Genomic DNA, 22,381 nt, shown 5'->3' with positions numbered 1-22,381 from the left:
CCGCCCCCCCGAGAGTGCCAGCTGGGGAGTGTGCCAGGAGAAGCCCCCCCCCCCCATGGACAGTCAGCAACTGTGGAGGGGGGGGGTCCCGCCGCCAATCCTGCTGACCTGGAAGTGCCAGTGGCCAGTTGCAGGTCAGCAGGATCAGTTGCGAGGGGACCCCCCCCAGTTGCTGACTGTCCACTGGGAGGGGGGCGACTCAGCAGGCACCAGTTGCCTATGAAGATATAGTTTATACATGATTTATTAGGCTCAATACAAGGTTATTGGTTGATAGTTTAATTACCTGCCTTATTCAGGAAGTCAGAATAGATTTTGTAAGGCTTTAATATTATGAATAAATCTATGATTTAAGTAAAATGTGAACTGGCACTGGAACTTACATTTGTCTTCTGTTCATTTTACAGGTACTACAGTGCTACTATTCTGCAGATGTCAGGGGTTCAAGACGACAGGCTTGCAATTTGGCTGGCTGCATTAACAGCATTTATAAACTTCATTTTCACTCTAGTGGGAGTCTGGCTTGTTGAAAAAATGGGCCGCCGGAAACTTACACTTGGTAGCTTAACAGGTGTGTGATTAATTGGGAATGAAAACTAGGAAAATGAAATCACTGTTCTGACTGTTTCTACAGTCAACACCAGTCTTAAGAAAAAAAATCTGTTGGCTCCTTATTTTTCCTTAAAAGTTGTTGTTGTTTTTTTTAAGAATACACTATACTGAAGTATACGGGCACTTGTTGAATGAAAACAGTATGTGCTAAGGGTCGAGAATAAAATGTTATTTTTTTAATCATAGGGGCTATTTGTTTAGGGTATTGTTGACCATATTTGTGGCCTATTAAGATTTTTCTTTTGGGAGAAGCCAAATGCTCATAACTACACAGTTGGGTTCTTCTTAAATGTATAATATAGTATGTTCAGTTATTAGATATGCAAGTGGATATGGAACATTTTGTCAGAAGATATTACAGAAAGCAAAATACATTTGTAATTATTGTATACTTTTTAAAAAGCATATTCTGTTGATTACACCCCAGATATAAAATCGTAAAAACATTGCAATTAATGATTTAACATATCATAAAGTGGGCAGTCTTCATGCTGATATAAAATACCAAAGGGTAAAATTCTGAATGGTTATGAATTTTAGCCATTAACTATACACCCTCATAGTAGGAATGATAATAGGGTTAGCAGTTTCTCTGACTCAGTCAGAACATCTGTAGGAAGATGTAATCATCAGAGATGGTATCACTGCCTGCAGTTAACATGCAGCAATTTCCATAATAAGACCAGGTTTTTTACTTATAATTTTGCCATATTTTAACCATTTCAGCTGTAGTTTTGCATGCCAAGGTCCACTTCCAGGTTAATTTTTCTGGAAAGTTTCAGGTAAAACAGTTCACCAGTTTGTGCAAATAAGGCTGGAGGAAAATACATGTTGTATTCCTTGGGGTATTGGTAATAACTCTTTTAAAAATGTATAATTGAAAAGTTTGGGGGCTTCCCTGCTTTAGACTAGGGATTTAAAATTTGACAGATGTGTGGTTTTCATATCAGAAATCTAAATGTCCAACGAGTATAGGTGACTTACTAGCCAATTTTAATAATGTATTAATCAGAGCAAAACATGACCTTTCAAATAGCTGGCCAACCAGAGTTCAGGTAACATTCTCCAATAGTAGTATTTAAGCTACATCCTTAACATGTGCCTACACTTTTAATTGATTAGATTTATATGCCACCCTTCCTGTCAAGCGATCAGAGTGTCTTAAAAAAGAAAAATTAATTAAAAAAGTAGATAGAATAATAAAATGAGAGTATAAAGCAAAAACTCCCTAAACGATATCCCAACTTGAAGTTCAATAAGGACAAGTGCAAAGTTCTGCACTAAGGACAAAATAATACCATGCAACAGGCTGGGGACTAACTGGCTAAACAGCAGCTCTGCAGAAAAGACCTGGGGGTTACAGTGGACAATAAGCTAATATGAGGGTGTCAAACTCATCTGGCCCTATAGGCCAGTAGAGTGGCCCAGGATTAGTCCATGGGCTGGATGAACAGGCCAGATCAGGCCCATGGACCTCTCCCCCTACCTATTCCTTTCATGCAGCATCCCAGCTCTCTTGGATGTTATCTTTTCCTTTCACCACCCTGGAATCAATTTAGGACTGGCTTTTATAGGCCTTAGTTCCTTCTTACTCCCAGCAACCTCTGGGAGTATTAATGTTTGATAAGAGCCAGCTGTTTGTGTTTGCGCTTTACCTTTGACAATTCTCTCTGCAGTGGTCATAGTGACCTTGCCGTCCAGTTGATGATGATGTAAGGTTGGCAACCTGAAAACATTCATATAAACATGTTTCAAAAAAAGCAAACAGGCAGAAATAAAATAATAAGAACAACAGGATTGTAATAGGGTCTTATGTATATGGTACTGTGACCCAGAAAAAGACTGCAAAGTTAAGATGTCCTTGCTCTCTGCTGGGCTGCTATCTTTCATTCAGCAAGGTCTGCTTAATCAGCACTGTGTTGCTTATTGTTTTTATTTTCTTACTGACTTCAAAAAAGGGGGAAAAACAAGACCCTCTTTGCCTGAGTCAAGGCTGAGACCACCTGCAGTCTCTAAATCCAGTTTAGAGCTTTTTGCATGATGACTGGTTTTCAATTTTAGGTGGCAAGGAAGGGGTGATTATACAAGTTGCACATTTTCTGATATTTTTATCTTTATGTATCCCTTATTATTCCATTTTAATGGTCTCTGCAGCATACAAAGCACTTTTGTTGGAGAGATGTTTACTAAATGAGTAATTATTAGGAGCTCATTAGATCCTCTGGTGGGTGGTATTATTTTCCCAAAGAATGGATTTTGTTGTGTTGGCAAGCCTGAATATTTCGCTCTATCCTTCTTCTGTGCCTCATTAGGGATTCAGAATCTTGACTTCTGACTCCTGGTTACTAGAGTGACTGTGTCTGGGCCTTTGGACAAGCCACATGACCTGCCCCTTCAGTCTCTCACTGTGCAAAATGAGGATGGTAAAAATACTGACTGCATAATTCTTTTGTGAGGATTAATTTGGTTAATGTTTGTATAGTGAGTTATGAAAGCTAAGATCATGGAAAGTCGTACATTTGTAATATTTCATAGCACTATAAAAATATAACACTAAGAGGAGTTTACACGTGTTCAGAACCTCCTGGCTGGATTGCTACAAAGTCACCAGGGAAGGGGGATCAGGTATGCTGTCAGTCATCCATGCACACTGACAGTGATCTGTGGGCAGCCAATCACTTACAGAGTGGTCAGCCATGATCCCTGCCCCTGCAGAGAGCAGAGACAAGAGACAGTTTGGGACCAGTGAGCTGTCATCGACAGGCCTACATTGGACTGGGGGCAACAGTATTCCTTGCCCCCTCCCCCACCACCACTCCCTTGAGCAGCAGTGGACTGTCTGTCTTTGACAGTTACTTCTCTAAGTTTGGGAACAACAGTTCCTTGTCCCCTCCCTCCTACTCTTTTCCCTGCGGTGGGCTGTCATGGAGCCTACCACCCTCCCTCCCTCCCTTCTTTCTTCTCCCCTTAAAGGAAGGGAGAGCAGAGCACTCTGGTAAGCTGAGAGACCCAGAGACTCCCTGTAGTGTAACATGGAACTGTACAGATGTTACATATGGTGCTATAAAACAAAGTGCTCCAGAGAAGTTCCTGTTTCAAACCAGAATATTTTTATAGCGCTTGCTGTATTCTTGTAGCACCGCAGTTCATGTTGGCACACCAGCTTTTTGTAGCGCTACAAGGGGATATGTAGTGCTACAAATATAAGGTCTGTCCACGGCCTAAGCCAAAGAAAAATTGGGGGTAAAAAAAACACATTCACAAATATCTCAGACCCAAGCAGATTTCTGGAGTCCTAAGTAGAATTGTTCTATATACATGTTTAGTCAGGTATTTTTTGTGACATGGTCTTAGCATTGCAATGAACAAATTATGGGCTATAATATCAGTGTTAATAGTTGAATGAAAAGTAAATTTACCTAAAGTTCATTTTTCTAAACTAAGTTGAAGCTTTTCCATTCTTAACCAGTGTTTTGCAAGGGAATATCTAGTTGAGTCCTCTTCATCAGTTTCAAAAGTTGACAGCATTTAAAACAAAATTCTAGTCATGATGCTAGATCCATGAAAAATTATAAAAGTTATAGCTGGCCACTTTTTGCCAGTGAGGGTGAAAACAGATGGATGAAGTTTTAACATGGCTAGCTACTGATGCAACTCCAGCTCCTGCTATATGTTGATGCCAATTGTCTTTTTTTCTTTTGTTCTATATCTTCAAACCCTGCTTGTTAAATGGAAAATAGGCAGAGATTTTGACAAGTATAATGTCTTCTTTTTTCTTTCCTAAAAACTTGGCAGTCTGGGAACATGCAATATTTATCCTTTTGTACTTTTAGTACAACTTTTAGTACTATGTAAGGGAAAGGACATAAAATATCTTAAGAGTACTTAAATTTTTAGTATCAGTTAATGATAAGGTACATTGGATTGTGTTTAGTTAGCTACAACTTCTCAGAAAATGAAAATGTTATGTAATAAGTAATTTCCAAGTTTGAATACTTTCCTTTTTCTTGATAAAAGGAGGAAGCAGGGCAAGGAGACATCTCAGAGACTAACTCATTCAGAAACATACACTCTTTGCCAGATGTTATGAGAAGTAGTCTGTCTCTTATGAGAGCTTATGCATTTCTGAATGAGTTAGACTTCAAGGTGCTACCTTGCTGTTCCTTCTGCCTAATTTCAAACTAACACAGGTAACTACCTGTCTTTATAAAAGGAGGAGAGAGAGGAGGGGAGATGTTTCTGTTTGAGGGTAACCTCCTGAAAAAGAGACAGAGCATATTTAAAATGAGTATCAATTCAGTTATAGTTCCCCATGTGAAACATGTCCAGAGATGTTTGATGTTCTGACTTATAGCATTTTGGAAAGCATGTTAAATCTAGTATGAAATCCATCATGGCCAGAGGACCGTGATCATTGGTGTAAAGAGTACTAGAAGCAACACAAAGCCAAGTACAGAATGCCTTGAAAATCCTCATTTTAATTTTCATAAGTATTTTCATGATAAGTATTTTCCAAATACTTATGCTTGCTGATCTGGCATAAGCTCTTGGCATCAGAAGCAGAGCTAACCATTTACATAAATATAACTATATGTCCAAAACACTCCCAATTAATGCATTCACATTAATTTTGTTAAATCATGTATCAAATAAATTTGGGTCTACTGGAAATTGTTTGAACCTGAGAGAAAAAATGTTTCCCTCCTCTGTCTGCTCCCCCCACCCTATACTAATTTGGTAAACTTATTTTCATGAAGTCTGTATTTTTCTTAAACTGCATGAGAACCATGTTACAAGTAGTGTCAAGCACATATTCTAGCGTACATGCATGATTTTAGAAATGTGAGTTATCCTCTTAGTCCCTCACATTCTGCCTTCCTTCCTGATGAGCATTTGAATAGGATAAAACGTTCTTCTTTGCTTTTCCTAAACTATTATAAAGTGTTGCTGTGGTGTGCTGAACATCTGCTCATGGGGTGGCTCAGTGATTCATGAATCTGTCCCTATGTCACAGGAAAATTCAGTAGCTCCACATAAATAAGGTTAAAGCTCTCTTTGCCTATTATCAGTCCATATTTGTAAAGTTCTGTAGAACTCTTGAAATAAGATGTTTTTCATAAATATGCTTTTGTATGCTGTAGCCTGACATCTAGACATACACATGCACATATTTTGTGTGTGTGAAACAGATGAATAAATGAAGGGATGCATGATAGTATAATATACTCCCAAGGTTGTATCAGGCTAAAATTTGGGATAGCTCTGTTATTGATGAGTGGTGAAGCCATACATGAGTTTTACAGGCCATTCCAACACAGCATCTGGTAAAATGTTTATACTGTTCTAAACAGCATTGCCTATATACCATCCAGGCCTTTGAAATGCATGATACTTATATGACTGTATATGCCCATATAGACTACAAAAAATGGGTGCCCACACATTCAGGATGTTTGTAGCACTACAAAAGACAGATTCATGACAGAAATGGAGAATCTACTGCAAAGAAGTTGTAGTTTCAAACAGGAACTTTTTGGGAGCTTCCCATGTAATGTGTGGACAGTCATATGTAGTGGTATAGGGTTCTCTCAGACTCCCCAGCATCCTGAGGAGGAGGAAGGGGAGAGAGGCTGGCTCCTTGAGGGCCTGCAGCAAGCTACCTCCAGCTGACACCAGTGTTATCATGTAGCAAAAGGTATTCTCAGATTCCTAAAAAGACAGGTTAGCATTGTAGGAAATGCTCTGCTAAGTGCCAGTGTAAATTGGGTATCTTGGTTTGTTTTTTTCTAAACACATCTATTCAGCAGAGAATTATTTCATGTTCTCTGAAGTAAAATTACTTTGTTATTTTTCTGTTTTTAGGTACTGGTATAGCACTCATTATTCTAGCTTCGGGATTTTTGCTGTCAGCTCAGGTCTCACCACGAATCACTCTTAACCCAACAGCACCTTCAGGTCCAAATGCTACTTGCACAAAATACAGGTGAGATTTTATGATTGTTCGTCCATTACATTTCTATTGGATTTTTGCCCCCCAATTTCTCAACCTTTGAAAACACAGTGTTACTAAAAGGTCTGAATATATTTAAAAAAAACAAAAACAAAACAAAACCTAAGACTGTGCTTGCTGTTACTAGGCTGTTTACAGATATCCCCATGTGTTACATGGTAACCCAGACAGGAACTCTATTAGAACATTTGTATTCCTTTCCCTTCATTTCACTGGTTTAAAAAAGATTCTACCTTTTCAAACCATGTTTACTAGTAGTGAATTCAGAGTAGATATGCTTATTTCATTTTTCCATGGTAAATTGAACATATACTTTTGCATACAGTCAGGGTTTCCAATACATTAGTTTAGAATTTTTGTTAAAATATTCACTGATTTTTCTGTAGTTACGGTTTTTGATCTAATTTATTTGCTAGCAAATAAAATACACAAACTGATTTAATAGAAGAAGTAGTGTTCTTTACTAAATCTCGGGGATTTAGTAATGATTAAAGGCCAGATCCAGTTTGGTCTCAGAAGTGCCTTGACAGCTGTAAGGTTTAACTTAGGCACCTTAAGTTCAAAAAAACATTTCAGTTTGTGCCTGTTCTTCAAGCCATGAAGCCCCGTAGACAGCTAAGCAGGGCCTCCATTTTGGGTTTCTTACACCTGCCCCTGTTTTTCTACCCAAAAGCAATCCAATGTGCTCAGAAGTGATCCATTTTGGTCACTAAGACATCTAATTCCCACTGAAGCTCCATGGTGATCCAGTTCCATGGGAGTGTCTAATACCCCAGAGAGACCAGATCCATTAAACACGCTCGGAGCATATCTGACATATGTTGACAACACCATTCCAGAGGGTCTTTGTTTTTCTTAACTAAGGATTATCTAATAAAGTATTTTAAAAGTCCTGGCAGCAGGGCTCAGAGGGTCCTTACCTCACCATGCTTCCTGGACTAGAAGCTTTTAGGTACCACCTAAAAGTTTGTTATGAACCAACCTACCCTCTGTCCTGGGAGTGTGCATTCTGTATTTGTTCAGCTCAGACCTATGCCTGGGAATTAGTTTCCTGTAGGCACCTTTGAGCTTTCTAGACCTTCCTTTGGGGGTACCTCTTCCCCCGCGCACACACACACCTCATTCTCTGTGTATTGCACCTAATTGCCTAAACTTTGTCAAACTGGATTACAATTTGGAGGTTCCTTATTGGCTGTATTGGGGTCCTGGGTGCCTAACCCCAGTCAAATTAGATCATTCTTTCAGGCTGAGGTACATAGATTTTGAGGTATTGGGATGCCTGTGACATCAAACTAGATGTGGCATCCTTGGGTTTGGATTACTTGTTGATATGCATAAAATAATAATCAGTAGCTTGCCTTTATCCCTATGGAGACTGCAGTCGTATGTATGTGCTTCTCAGTACCCATTTGGCCGGCAGACTGGATAATGCAAAAGTTCCATTAAGAAAAACTACCACATTTATATGATTGCAAGATGCGATTTTTCCCCATTTAACATTGCGGGGAGCCCCTCATCTTGGATTTGAGGGTGGCAGACAGTTGCTGTGGCCCCAGCCCCAACCCAGGGTTGGGGCCAGAGCTGCTACTGCTGCATGCTCCCCTCCCAATTCTGCATCCCTTGCCTCTTCCCCCTGTAGGCTTGGGCCCTTGCTTTCCTTTCTCCCAGTCTCTCCCCCAACCCCTGCAGCCTCTGCCCCTTATGTTCCTTCCCTCCTCTTACTTTTGCCCCATGCCAGCAGGCTCCATCCCCATTCCAGCCTGGGGCAAGGAACACAGCCCCATCCTGGCCCGTAGCAGCAGTGATGATTCCATGTTTGTGTTGTGGGGCCAGGAGGTGGGGGCAGGTGAGGGACAGAGTGGGAGGGAGATGGAGGAGCAGGGTTGGGGCCTAAAGCGGCAGAGAGGGGCAACTGTGGGGAAGATGCTCCTGGCAGGGCAGGCAAAAGAGAGAAGTATATGTGAGGGGGAGAGGGGCAGATAGCAGGGGGTAAGCTGCTTGCCCTCCCCATCACCTCCATACTACTTGCCCCTACCACCTGCCTCCCTACTGCCCTGCGCCCTTACTGCTTCCCCATACACCTGCCCCCTACCACTGCTTTCCCCACTGCAGCAGTGGAGGGGATGATTTTAAGGCAAATGATATACATGGAAAGTGATAATAAATTTTAATGTTTATAGCTAGAATCTAATTATTGGGGGTTATCTTCAATTCCGGGTCAGTGTGGATTCAGGTAAATATGGTAGCTAAATATGACTGTTTGTTTAAATTGCAGTAAAGGCTGAAGCAGCTCTTTGGTTCAATCCAGTTTCTCTACTTGACAAGTATTTGCGGCTGAGCGCAATACAGACAAGCCTCAAGATTTTATTCTAGGGATGGATGAATGATTAATGATTAAAATGAATAATTCACCAAATAATACAAATGTGAGTGCTCCTCAAGACCAGAATACACAGTACATGGGTGTTCAGCTGCCTGTCTTTGCCTTTTGCTTTCTTTCTCAGCAGAAAAACCAGGGTAGACTCCCCAGGCTCTCCTAAAAGCTATGGGAAAGTTGTGGTGATGAGGAAATTCTGAGGTGGGACCCTGGAAGTGGGAGAAGCAGTCTAGTTTCTCCAGAGGCCCTGGCTGGAAGTATACCTGGCTGCTCTCCACACCCCAGGACACTTTGTCAGAAAATGTGTCTGAGGAGAAGAAACTATGGCATCCTGCAATGTGGGTCTTTTAGCAAGAGGGGTGATATAAATTATGGTAATCATGGTTTGGATACCATCCATGTCTTAGGATCCCTAAACACAGATATCATTGCTTCACTAGTTCACTGCTTCCTAATTTGCTACCTATCCTGCTTTGTTGTTTTTGGTGGTTGCCCACATTGCCTTCTCAAATAACAAGTGACACAGGAAAGAGATCAAAAAAGTGTCTCCAAAGAAATGGTCCCTTTTTGTATGAAAATACAGAAAGTTACTGTATTTTCTCACATACAAAACACATCTTTAAAAAACAAAAAAACAAAACAGCTGCATGAAATAGATGTTTTAAGGAAAAAAATACAGCAATGGCAGCTTCTGCAGGGGACAGAACATTGCTCTTTCTGCACAGGGAGCACCACAGTGAACATGCACGGGTGCCTCCCTGCTGGAAATGGATAGTAGGAGCTCTGCAATGCCCACTGTACTGTCCACATGCAGCACTACTTTCCCTTTCCCTGGCAGAGGCATATGCTGCAGAAACTGGTACTGACTTTGGAGCCTCTACCCCAGCCCCCGGAGCGTAGCTCTGCTGTATTTCTAAAGGAGAGCAGAGCCATGAGTGCCGAGAGAGAGGTTCCTGATGAATCAGTTGGGTGAGCCCTCAAATGACTCTGCAGGTAGGGCTGGCTGAGAGTGGCTCTGCTTTCCTGGCAGGTGCTACAGACTGCGCACCCAGCTCAGCTGGAGAAGAGAAGAGGAATCGGGCATTTTGGGTCAGCCAGCAGCACCTGTGGCATCCTGTCTCTAGGAGATTATCAAAACAGCCACAATGCGTTGTTGCCCCCACCCCCATATAGCTTCCTGTGTTTCCGTACCATGGTTACTGGCATTTTCAAGGAAAGAGTATTTTTTCTTCTTTCTACCATTCCAAAAAATGATACATATCTTATTCAGGGGTGTGTTGTATGCTTAAAGTATCAATGGAATGGCCTCTGGAAATTGTTTGGAAGAAATGGTGCAAATGTGAACAATGAGGTCTTGCAACATTTGCTGATATGCCCAGATTTTTTGGGGTGAGCTGCATCTGAAAATAACTGTGAGATCATTCAAAAGAGTGGGACAAAGCTAGGGAAGACTGTCAAGCCTGATACCAGATGAAAACAGATGTAGACTGGGTTGTTCTGAATAATTTGTTTGAAAAAAATAATTTAAATTGCTTCTGCACATTGTTGATTTCCAAGTTTACTGTAACCGCTTGGGAAGGAGACCTAGAGATCATTGTGGATAGTTCAGTGGACAGAAGGCAAGCAAGATGTTAGTAGTAGATAAGGTTGTCATTATATGAACCAATGGAATGCTCCCATCTGAAATTGTCTGTTCTTTCTAACAGACTGACCAAGTCAATATAGCAGGAAAAAGGGTCTAGGGAAGGGCAACTACAGAAGGTTAGAAGAATGGAGGGGCTTTCATATAGGGAAAGGTTGAAACGGCTAGAACTGTTTTAATTTAAACATAAGAGTGAACATGTAGGAGGTAATATGAAATAATGAGTGATAGAAGGTCCCACATGCTTCTGTTTAGCCTCATGGCACCATAATAAGGATACAGCAATTAAACTAAATGTCTGCCAAGTTAGAAGTTATTAAACAAAAGTTTTCTATATAATGCATTAATTAACTGTGGGCTTCAGTGCCAAGTGTTTAGCAGAATTCAAGAAAGGATTAAACATTTGTTTTGATAATGAGAATATCAACAATTATACAAGATAATATTGTATATGGGATATCGACTCTCTTGTTTGAGAACATCAGAAATGATAAGCTTCTTGGAACTAGGGGAAAATTACTTTCTTCCTAAGAGTGTTATCCACTATTGTCTATTTTGGGGAGGATCTTAATTTCTTCTCTGAAATACCTGCTATCAGCCCCTGCTGCAGACGGTGGCGTGAAGCCTTACAATTTGCTGTCTTTTCCACCAAGGACTCTAGCAATAGAAAATTACTTATTAATTATTATTTTAGTGGTGTTTCAAGGGAAGAAAGCAATTAAGAACATTTCATCCTTGGTGGAATCCCCAGCGGAGATTAGCTCTAGCCTGCTTCACTTGCAAACCCTTTTATCCGCAAGTACAAAATCTAGAAGAACATCTTCCTCCATATAAGTATTTCATGAAATAAACTTCACACATATCATAGGTTATGGTTCTGCTTTGAAATGTGGCCATGTATAAATGGCATCCTTTTATTTAGTTGTTCTGTTTCCTGTGTATACGAAGTCTAATCAGCTGACTTTGCCAGTAAAAATAAGTTTTAACCAATTATGTCTGCAGGAGTTGCATTAGCAGAGGATCACTTTTAGCATTTTATGTGGCCATTGCAGCTGTCTTTTGGGTCAGCAGCTTGTCTTTTCTTGTCTTCTCTTGTGGACATGCAGAAGACTCTCTTCTGATACAGAAACCTTGCAGAAAATGAAGTGCAAACAGCATTGTTCCCACTCAATCCCACAGAGATTTCTAAAAGGAGGCTCTGCCACCTCCCTCCATGATGAAAAGATCTGGGCCTGCAAAATCTATACTCAGTTTTTTTCCTGGTAAATCAAAGGGGTTGGTTGCAGTTCTTTAATTGTGGAGATGTTACTAAAGTGGTACAACCTCTGCATGTAGACAAAGCTATAGTAATGGAGGTGTCTAACATTCTCCATTCTTTCTTTAGATTTCCTTGGCTACTTCCTATTTTTGTAAACACAAATAATGAAACATTGAGTCAAAGTAAAACAAATTAACTTTCATCCTAAATACATTATGTCATTCATAGCTGTTAATTTAACAGCACTGAGCTTCCATGCTTCAGATAGAGGATCACTGCAGGACAGCTGCTTCAGTACCTTGCATTGATTAGAGGTCTCGGAAGTAATAAATGCATCTTAACAGAATTCTCAAAAGCAAAAAGCAGCTGGATTTCAGGGAGGGTGCTAGTAATGAGGAAGCAGACCAGCAGCCACAATGGAGAACTGAAGGACACTTAAAAAGTGCCTTCTCTTAATGGCCATCTACCCATCTAATAAAGCTAACAGTAACCTTCTAAATGCTGATCTAGAACTGTCATGGGTGATAAACAATTCTGTCTTAAACTGATTGCAAATTTTTGGGCCAGCTTCCAGTACAGTAATGGTACATGGGTATGTTTTTATATGAAATCACTGTTTGTCATTAATCTAAGCATATATGACCTATAATATAGGAATATAACAAAACCTTTTTTCTATACATTCTCCTGTGCAAAAAAAAAATTTCCATTGCCACAGTGCAGACTGCAATTTTTCTAAGTTTGCAAGTCTGTTCTATAGGAATAAGCATTGTGTCCACAATAGGAACCTAAATACTAACAGGAACATCTTGTTTGTCCACTGATCTGTAAAATCAGTATTCCCCCAGCACACCTTTTATTCACTGCTACTAGAATAAGATTGAAGATAAGACCAGCTCATTAATGAAAATGCTTTCTTGACTCTGAAAAAAGCAATAGGTGTTTCTACTGAAGGAGCTTGGGGATAGATGTCTCCAAGACGATTGTGCTGCAAATCAAATCATCTCGGTGCATAGACTCCACATAACAGATTATATTTACCGTTGGTTTAAAAATGCAACGTATCACAATTTATTATTTTCAAAATGGAAAAAGGAGTGATTGTGCCCTGTTTAGTAGCAAAACCATTAACTATGTTAAAGCACAAACTGTCATTAAGTTACAGAGAGAAGTTTGAATACAGAAATGCCAAATGACAAAAAAAGTACTGGTTGAGAAATTAAAAGGTTTATAAGGAACTAACTGTTCCCAAAGTGTGGCCTACTCAAAACTCTACAAACTGTTCTCATGCTCTCCCATGGGGTTTATCTTTATTTGGAAGGAAGGTCGTGGTTAGGTAATGTGTTAGCTTATTTCAGTGGCCACATACAGGCATTATGTTTCTACATCTGAAAGATCCTCCCCTGCAAGAGAGTTTCTCTCACTAGAATGAATGAGCCTTGACTCCTAAGTGTCTGGGAAAAGTGAAGCAGTAGATTCCTCTGCACCTTTCCTAGACTGAGGACACCACAGTCTGAGGAAGGTGTGGAGGGCATTTCCCCACATCTTGACTCCTCTTGATCACAGAGGAGCTGACTTGCTGTCTCCGAATCTATCTCCCCCAGGCCTTCCTGAGACTGGTATGGAGAAGACAGGGAGCTTTGCCCTGCTGCTCCCTCTGCTTTCTGAGACTGAGAGGAGAAGGGAAGGGAAGAGCAGCCACCTGCTGCTCCCAGGAATACCCTGATTTTGCTGAGTTGTTCAGTCATTGCCCCACTGTTCCCTCCCCTCCCGGGCTAGGGACAGAAGTTACACATCAACCAGTTTAAGTGATTGGAAGTTTGTTTAAACTAGAGGTGTACCGATACATTGGTCCATATCATATCGGCAGTGATAAAAGAAAAATTGACATTATTGGCAATTGGCTTTTTTTGGCTGATGTGACTGATAACATTGCCAATAAATGCCATGTGCCTGGGCACAGCCACAGCATGCATGCAGCCAGCCCGGCAGCTTGGAGAGCAGCATCCAACTGGTAAGTCTGTTGGGGGGAAAGGTGTGTGTGGGGGACTTATTGAGGCCCCCACAGTGAGGGAGGGAGTGGGGCAGAGGCAGGCACTGCACAGTGGGGGTGGGAAGCACAGGACAGAGCCCCAAGCGGCTCACCTAGGGGACACATCAAGGGGGGGCTCCCACCGCAGTGTGCACCCCTGGGGGCACCCCATTCTTAGGAATGGGCAGTCTGAGGAATGATCCATCTGAGGAATGACTGGTGCTTCCTCTTCTTCCAGAAACTGGGAGGGGAAGGGAGGAGCAGGCACCTGCTACTCCTTGTCTGTTCCCCAAAGTGGGGTGTCCTTGCCCAGAGACCAGGAGGGGAGGAACCACAGTGGCAATTTTTCCCGTGCATCCCTCAGACTGGGGACTGGAAGGAGTGGAGCTGCTGATGTTGCTCCCCACAGTGAGCAGGGGAGAGCATATACCTTGCTCAGGTATGGGGAGCAGGGGAGAAAGGGGCAGCTACAGACTGGAATGTGTGTCCTGTTCCCTATCCTAGAAAGATTTCTATCTGTGGCAGTTTCCCAGAATTCCTAGAAATGAATGCCTGTCCGTACACAATGTCAGTCTCAACATACCATTCCCTTTACTTAGGGAACCCGATCCAGCTCTTGACAGACATCATCATAAATCTGTTCCATTTTTTTGTCCCTCTTTCTTTCATTTCTTCCTCCTTATTTTACTATCCTTTTTTTTTTTTGTTTGCCCTTGAAGGTTTGGTCACTACCTGTAGATAAACTAGTAGGGTTCTTCTCCCTAATCAGTATTTTTGTCCTCAGTACCAGCTGCAGTGTTAAACTGACACTGATTTTATCAGTCCTACTCAGGTTTACTCTGCAGCTCCCATGTTTATGGCAATAGTATTCAATAAAAAAAGCTTTCCTGGTTAAACTTATTCCAGAACTGGTTGCCTTCAAAGTTTGTTTAAGGTGAAAGAGGCAGTCAGCTGTACTCAGCACAGAAAGATTGTGCTGTTCATCCTTGACTGAATCATTCTGACACAATTAACCTTCCTAATCTCATCATACAAATATGCATCACTGACTGAGATAAAGGTATTAATAGTATTATATTTCAATTATATTATACAGTTAATAGTTATAAATGTGTGCTTGTGTGTGTGTGTGTGTGTGTGTGTGTGTGTGTATATATATTTCCATTTAGAATTCAACAGTAAAATAGTATCACCATTAGTCTAGAAAAATCCAGTATAATAAGTTAAAGTTATGGTAAAGTAGTTCATGACTTTAGGACATATTTAAAAAATCACTTTTATATTTTATCAATCTCAGCTAACCCAGATTTTCAGCTGTGAGCTATTTATAAAGCACTGATCAGGTTTCATAGGCGTGTGATAGATTGTAGACCCAGCTTCCTTTAAAATATAATGCCTATTTTATTTTTCAAATGTCAAAGTGACCAAGCTACCAGTCATCTTGCTAGCAGAGGAATACAATGAAAAATAGTTTTTCCCTTACAAAAACCTAAAGAACTAAAAATAAATTGAGGGACAAACATATGTTTCAGAGAACTTTTGCATATACTTATTAATATTAAGTAACATTCTAGTGGACAACCCTTGAAAACTGAACAGTAAGCTAAGTACAAGTCCTGAAATTGATTACATAATACAGACATTTCAGGTGTTATCATCAGGGATCCTAGTTTTCTCTGATTTTAAAAAATCTCCAATTTCCGGATTTAAAAAGTAACCCCAAATCCACATTTTTCCGTGATTAAAATGAAACACCACTATACACATACACACACCCCTATATATATATATATATGGGTGTGTGTGTGTGTGTCTCTGTGTCTGTGTATACCTATATATATATATATATGTATACACACACACACACACACACACACACACACACAACTATATGGGGGGGTGTGTATGGGGAGTGTATACGCATCTATATATATAGGTGTGTATATATAAAGAGAGATAGTTGTGTATGTATGTATAAATATATGTGTATATGTAGGTATATATTAGTGGTGTTTCATTTTAATCATGAATACATGTGGATTTTGGGTTACGTTTTAAATCCAAAAATTGGGTATTTATTTTTTTTTTTATCAGAGAAAACCAGGATCCCTGGTTATCATTTGACCTTTTGCTAGGATTTGCTGCTTTAGTTTGTGCATAGGGCACAATGTGTATGGCATCCTTATTACTAATGAAAATTGTATGTAAAACTCTTCCCACATTATTCCCACAAATACACATATATTAATGGCTCTTCATATTAAAAAATCAGTGACTATAAACCTAATCTAAAGTACACTGGATTCAATGAATACTTTTCTACTAATTTAATTGGTCTCTGTATTGAGTGTTACATTAGTGGAGACATATTCAGTTATGCATATGACTTTGTAGAATATTGGCAGACAAGGCTCTTTGGGTAAATGTGATATATTAGACCAGTGGTTCCCAAACTCTAAGATGGGTGGTCCTGGAAAGATCTCTTTAAGAACTGGGTCTTCTTCTATTATGGGTTGCAATTGTTTGAACATTTTCCATGTAGGTTCCATGGAGGGATGGTATGGCATAACTAATAGTGTGCAATTCATGAGGATTTTCTTTTGGCACTGCACGGATTCTTCACATGGTATCTGGGTGGCTCTTTCAAAAGTGCAATCTATCACTCTGGAAGAATGCCCTAGTTGAGTGAAAGCCCTTTTGAGATTTGTGAGCTGACTGTCACAGGTTCTCAGTGCAAATTCGGTGGTATCGGAGGGCTTGGCTGTATATTACTGGTTTCTTGGTGTGTTTAGGGTGATTGCTGGTTCTGTGCAGATATGTATGTTGGTCCATAGGTTTCTTGTATATGGTGGTTTGTATTATACCATTCTGGATAGTGACCATAGTGTCTCAAAAGGAAATGTTGGTGCTGGAGTATTCAAGAGCGAGTCTGATGGAGGAGTAATGATTATTGAATATCTGATAGAAATGAATCAGAGATTGTAGATTTTCAGTCCAAATAATGATATCATCTATATATCTTAAGTATAGCATGGGTTTGATGGTGCAGTTCTTGAGGAATTCTTCTTCTAGGTGGCCCATAAAAAGGCTGGTGTATTGTGGGGCCATTTTGGTGCCTGTAGCTGTACCCATGGTCTGGAGGAAGTGTTGGTTATTGAAACTAAAGTTATGTGTGAGGATGAAGTGTATAAGTTCAGAAATATCTTTAGGTCCATACTCTGAGTTGTACTCTTGCTCTTGTAGATATATACGACAGGTTTGGATGCCATCCTGGTGTGAGATGTTGATATATAAGTTGGTAACATCCATGGTGGCTAGGAGGGTGTTGCTGGGAAGGTGGTCTGTGTGTGTAAGTTTTCATAGAAATTCTGTTGCATCTTGGACAAAACACACACTTTGGGTGACAAGAAGTTTTAGGATGAATTTGATGAAACCTGGTATTTCCTCAGTTAGAGTTCCTTGGTAGGATATGATAGGTTTGCCTAGGTTCTCTTGTTTGTGGATTTTAGGAAGCATGTAAAAAATCCCTGCGTTTGGTAGTGGGGGGGATCAAATTCTGTAGTTTTTCTTGTAGTTCAGATGGAAATGATTTGATGTTAGTTTTGAGTGCTAAGGTGAAAAGGGGAGTTGGATCTTCCTCTAGTTTTTTGTAGTAGGTGGCATCAGAGAGTTGTCTGTTGGCTTCTTTTATGTAGTCTTCATGGTTAGGAATAACTATGGGTCCTCCTTCTGGTTTTATTACTATTTGGTGGTTGGATCTTAGAGAGTCTATGGTCCTTCTCTCTGAGAGGGAGAGGTTGTTATGGTGGTGTGTGTTGTTGATTATTTCATTCTTCATTCTTTCTCTGAAGCAGTATAGCGGTTGAGGTTTGAATTTTGTCCACTATGAGGTGTCTAATCTGGTTTTTGGAGGGTTTTTGGTTTGATCTTTTCCTCAATGTTGTCAAAGGATGAAGCGTTGTTGGAAGAAGATTCATTCTGGTTGTGGAAATATTCCTTGAGGGAGAGGCATTGGAAGAATTCTTCTAGTTCTCCACATTGTAGTATTTTATTTGTGTAATTTTCCAGACAGGAATTCAGGCCTTTAGAGAGGACAGATTTTTCAGCTTTGGTAAGTGTGTGTGTGGAGAGACTGATAATATTTGAAGTTTGATTGGTTCAGTTTCATTGAGCATGAAGTTGAAATGTTGTAAGATATTGGTGTTGTTTCTTTGATGGTTGTTTTGTGGTTGGGAAAGTTGTTCCTGGAGTAATTGGTTCCATTTCTTCTTTTTACGTTGGATGAAGTTGTGGAAAATCTTTGGTAGTCTCTTTGTATACGTTGTATAATGTTTGGGAAGATATCTGGATTTTTCTCTCAAGTTGTTGCAGCATGTGTTGATTTCTTTCTTGAGATGATCTCTTTTGGAGTAGGTTAGGTGAAGAAAATGATTTCTAAGTTTTTCTGAAGTTCTCCTGCATAGTTGTGAAGCATATTTGGAGTTGTGCGTAGCAGTCAGAAGATTGTAGATGTTCAGTCCCCTGGGAATGATGTTGTGTTTCCTGCATAGGAATATAGTTCTTATTTTCATCGTTGTTAGTCATCATTGTGCCTGATCATACTATAATGCATTACTCATGTTGAAATAAATGCCCTAAAATTGCCATTTAGCAAATAATTGTGGAGTCAGTGTTCTGAAAGGCATAAGGTTGAAATCATTTCCACTTTAAGCATTTGTTTTTATAAATGTCTTCTACTTTTCTCTTTTTGGCCTGCAAAATCCAATATATTTTCTCTCAAAGTGACTGGAGGAAGGGGCTGTTAAAGGAAATCATCCAAACACCTTCTGAGCATCAATACTCACATTTTCCCTTTTTTTTTCCTCTGCTTCTTTCAGTCTGCAGCTTCCAAATCCCTTTGACTTTTGTTTAACTTGTATAAATGTCTGTGTTGCACTGTGAAATAGTTTTAACGTAGCTAGTGTAAGTTTGCTTATAGGACATTCTGGAGGAAAAACTCCTGAACTTTATTTAGGCCTTATATTGGAAAAATCTATAAATTATCTGCCTGAATTGCAAGCAGAACAAACCTCAGTTTCTAAATAACGCAGGGTGGGAAAGAACGCAGGATGTTCTGACTCAACAAGCCACCTACAGTACCTAAAGCACAATTGTAAATTAGATTTGAAAAGGCTTTCAAGGCTTTTATGCACTACATTTCAAGTTTTTCTCAGACAGATTGATCTTCTCTTCAAGACTTAAGGTCAAATCCTGACTCTGTGTGAACTCATATACTGCCAATAACAGGAACTCCTGGTCCAAGAATAAATGACTTTTTAGTGTGTGTCATTTGACTTTCTATTGATACACAATTCAAGGCTGCAAGCAGATGGAACTTAAAGGAATCATTAAGGTGGTGCTTCTAGCAAGCCAGAGGAAGGAACCTGCTCTGTGTTTTTTAATGTTTTATTTAAACACAAGAACTGTAGCCTCAGCTGGAGTCTTTCTGTTGAAACCCTGCTGGAGATGTCAGTTATGCATACTTGATAGAGCCCGAGTAGCAACTAAAATTGAAGTCAGTAACTGCAGCTTCCTGAATCTTCTAAATTAGTTTTGGGGTGGCAGGAGGGTGGGTTCTGTTTTTTCTGTTCACAACCTATAGGTGGGTAATACCCAGGTCCTGGCATGGTTATGTGGAGTTGTGCCCACATGGACCCATAGGGCAGACTGGGGCAATTACCTGTCTGCCCTAGAGGCTTTCCTGTTCAACACATGAACCCCTGTGGGGCTCAGCCTTTTTGACCAATGGGGCAGAAGGGCAGTGCTCAGACCAAGTATGGGCCAGACCTGTCTGGTGTTCCTGATCTGGCATCAGGCGGTCGCAGCAGGGCCCTATCCAGGCATGGGGCAGGAAGCAGCCTGGATCCAAGCTGATGCCATGGTGGGGGCAGGTGGGGGCATGGCCCCATGGGAGCATGGCCCAGCCCCTATTCTATCTTCAAGTCTCTTAGTCATCAGAACTTATTGAGCTGTTCTAAATTAGGTTTTATTTAATTCAATTCATTCATAAAACTCTAAGGTTTCCTTATACCTTTTCTTCCTCCCTAACCCAAGAGGGTATTTGCACTGATAACTTTGTGTTACAAATCTCAAGTTATATTCATGTGTTAGATAGTCTTGATGTACCCAGAGAGAAGCTTGCATAGTTTGTAAAGGCAGTATAGATCTTACCATTATTTTATTTAGACCTCGTTTTCTCTGTTTTATATGCTGAAAGTAACGGACCATACAGGGTTTTCAAAAAGAAGTTTTCAAAATGGAATAATGAGAAAATGAACTTTTTTCCTGTTTGATTTTTCTTAGCCATCCGCTTTTGCAAGAAGATGTTTTATTTTTTTTTCTTTTATTACAAGTTCAAATTGGAGATGGTGATAATTCTATAACTCTGTTTGCACGCTGTACTCATATTGGTTGCACTGCAGTATATGGATAAGAGAGAATCCAGATATTTACATCTTAAGCATCTGGAACTGGCCACTTCTGAAAGCAGGATATTAATTAGATATGCTAGCACTATATATTTTTATAGAATTTCTTATGAGAGTGAAAAAATTCTCTCTCTTTTAAATAGAGAGCAGATAGGAGGTATTTCACAATGTAAAAATCAACCACAATAGTCTCCTGTTAACATCATAGTATTTTCACTGGCAAGTCAAGCAGTATTTAATACCCCTATTATACTTAGAATTTATCCACACAAAAATGTGGATTTTTAAAACATTATATCTTATTGTATTTGAAATCTTCTGTTTCTTTTGACTGTTTTTGTTGCTGACCACTGCTGTCTCATAGTGATTAACAAAATGCAGTTAAGACTCTAATGTAATATATGGCATTGTTCTTTCCTTTTGTAATTGATAATTGTAGAGCTGCATATTTCTTATTGATGCTTTTTAAGACATGAAGGAAATATTTACTCCTGCCAGATTAAATTATCTTTCAAAATGACTTCTCCCTCTGTTTTATTTAATCTTTTTGTACAACTTATTAAATTTGCATGTTTTTATATAAGATGAGAGAAGTAGAGTTGATTTATCCCTTGGCTACTGCTGTTTCTTTGGAAATTGATGTTTCTGTAGTTGTGTTACCCTGTATATACCAATTCAATACAGTATTCCTCTGGAAGAAAAATAGTTAGAATTGCAACTATCAGTTATATAAGGGGAAAGTCTTTAGAATGAATTTCTTAATAACACAAACAGCCTAGAATTTCTAGGCTAAGTTTGCACATTAAAAAAAAAAGTTTTCTGAACTCTTTAATTTGCCCATGTAACTAAGGAATTTGGGAGTAAAAAGACTGAGTGTATGGTTTAATTACCTTCAAAACTCACGTACAGGCAGTCCTTGGACTTACGACATGATTGGTTCCTGACAACCGCGTCTTAAGTCAAAATGTAACTCGGTGCCAATTTTCCTATAGGAAACAATGTTATAAATGGGGGATTGGTTTCTGAACCAAGGTCTGATACCCTATTTTCACCAAAAATAACCCAGAATGTTGTACTCAATCAATTATAGATGAGTAACATAACTACATTAATTTATTTATATTGTAAATAGCAATCATACTGATTTGGAAGGACTTCTTTGAGGTAATTTTACTGGACTTTTTGAAGGGTTCTTGGGTGAAGTCTGTGCAGGAGTCTTGGCTGCAGGTTCTTCTGGAGTCTTGTCTGCTTTCTCTTAAAGAAAGTGTCCAAGGAAGTTTAGACGGATGTTCTCCAGGGAGATGGGTGACACAGCGAACTTGTTCGCTGGCGTGACATCATGTCGGATCAAGCATTGTAAAATCGAAACTGACGTCAGACAGTTGAAACAGGGTATCAACTTACAAACGTTGTAAGTGCGAACTGTTGTAACTTGAAACATTATAAATCAAGGACTGCCTGTAATCCAGTTAGATTTTATATCACGTTTCTGAGTCACCATTGGGATAAAGATGCAAATTGTTTTGAAAATTTTTTCCTGTGTTTTTATGATGTAGGGGATGTTTTATTCAACTTAAATGTAAACTTAACTGTATATTTCCACACTTTAGATTTTTTAAGTTTAATTTTAAGTTGGAATTTGCAGAATTCTTTTACTTTTGAGAACTAAGGTGTTTTTATTTTTGCCCTTCTTCAGTAATTGGTAAATATATGTCTCCTGATATTTCAGTTACGTTTGACCTAGAAATTGCGTTTTTTTTTTTTAAAGGCTTATTCAGAAGAGAGAAAATTGCAAACGGTACTGATACTCTAGAACAGTGGTTCTCAGCCTTTTTGCTACCTGGACCCATTTGCAAAGGTCCATGTCCTGTCCTGACTCACACCCCACTGACCCTGCCAGTTGATGACTCCCTTCCCCTCCCCCCAGGCCATGCTGGTTTGGTGTCCCTCACTCATGACCCACAGCCCTTGCCCCCCCCCCCA

At 39.8% G+C, this 22,381-nt stretch overlaps 1 protein-coding gene across 1 annotated transcript in view; it reads left to right on the top strand.

Annotated features, from left to right (window-relative positions):
* Positions 1-22,381, top strand: part of SLC2A13 (solute carrier family 2 member 13) — a 395,165-nt gene that overhangs the window by 312,697 nt on the left and 60,087 nt on the right. Inside the window, exons 5-6 of the mRNA XM_019509388.1 lie at positions 408-571; positions 6,475-6,595. Coding sequence (XP_019364933.1) covers positions 408-571; positions 6,475-6,595 — 285 coding nt within the window. The remainder of the gene's footprint in view (positions 1-407; positions 572-6,474; positions 6,596-22,381) is intronic.

This window comes from Gavialis gangeticus, unplaced genomic scaffold (assembly GCF_001723915.1).
Source record: "Gavialis gangeticus isolate Ggan-Ray unplaced genomic scaffold, GavGan_comp1, whole genome shotgun sequence".
Lineage (NCBI taxonomy): Eukaryota > Metazoa > Chordata > Crocodylia > Gavialidae > Gavialis > Gavialis gangeticus.
Note: the sequence above shows the minus strand (reverse complement) of the source record. Positions and strands in the feature narration are given on the sequence as shown.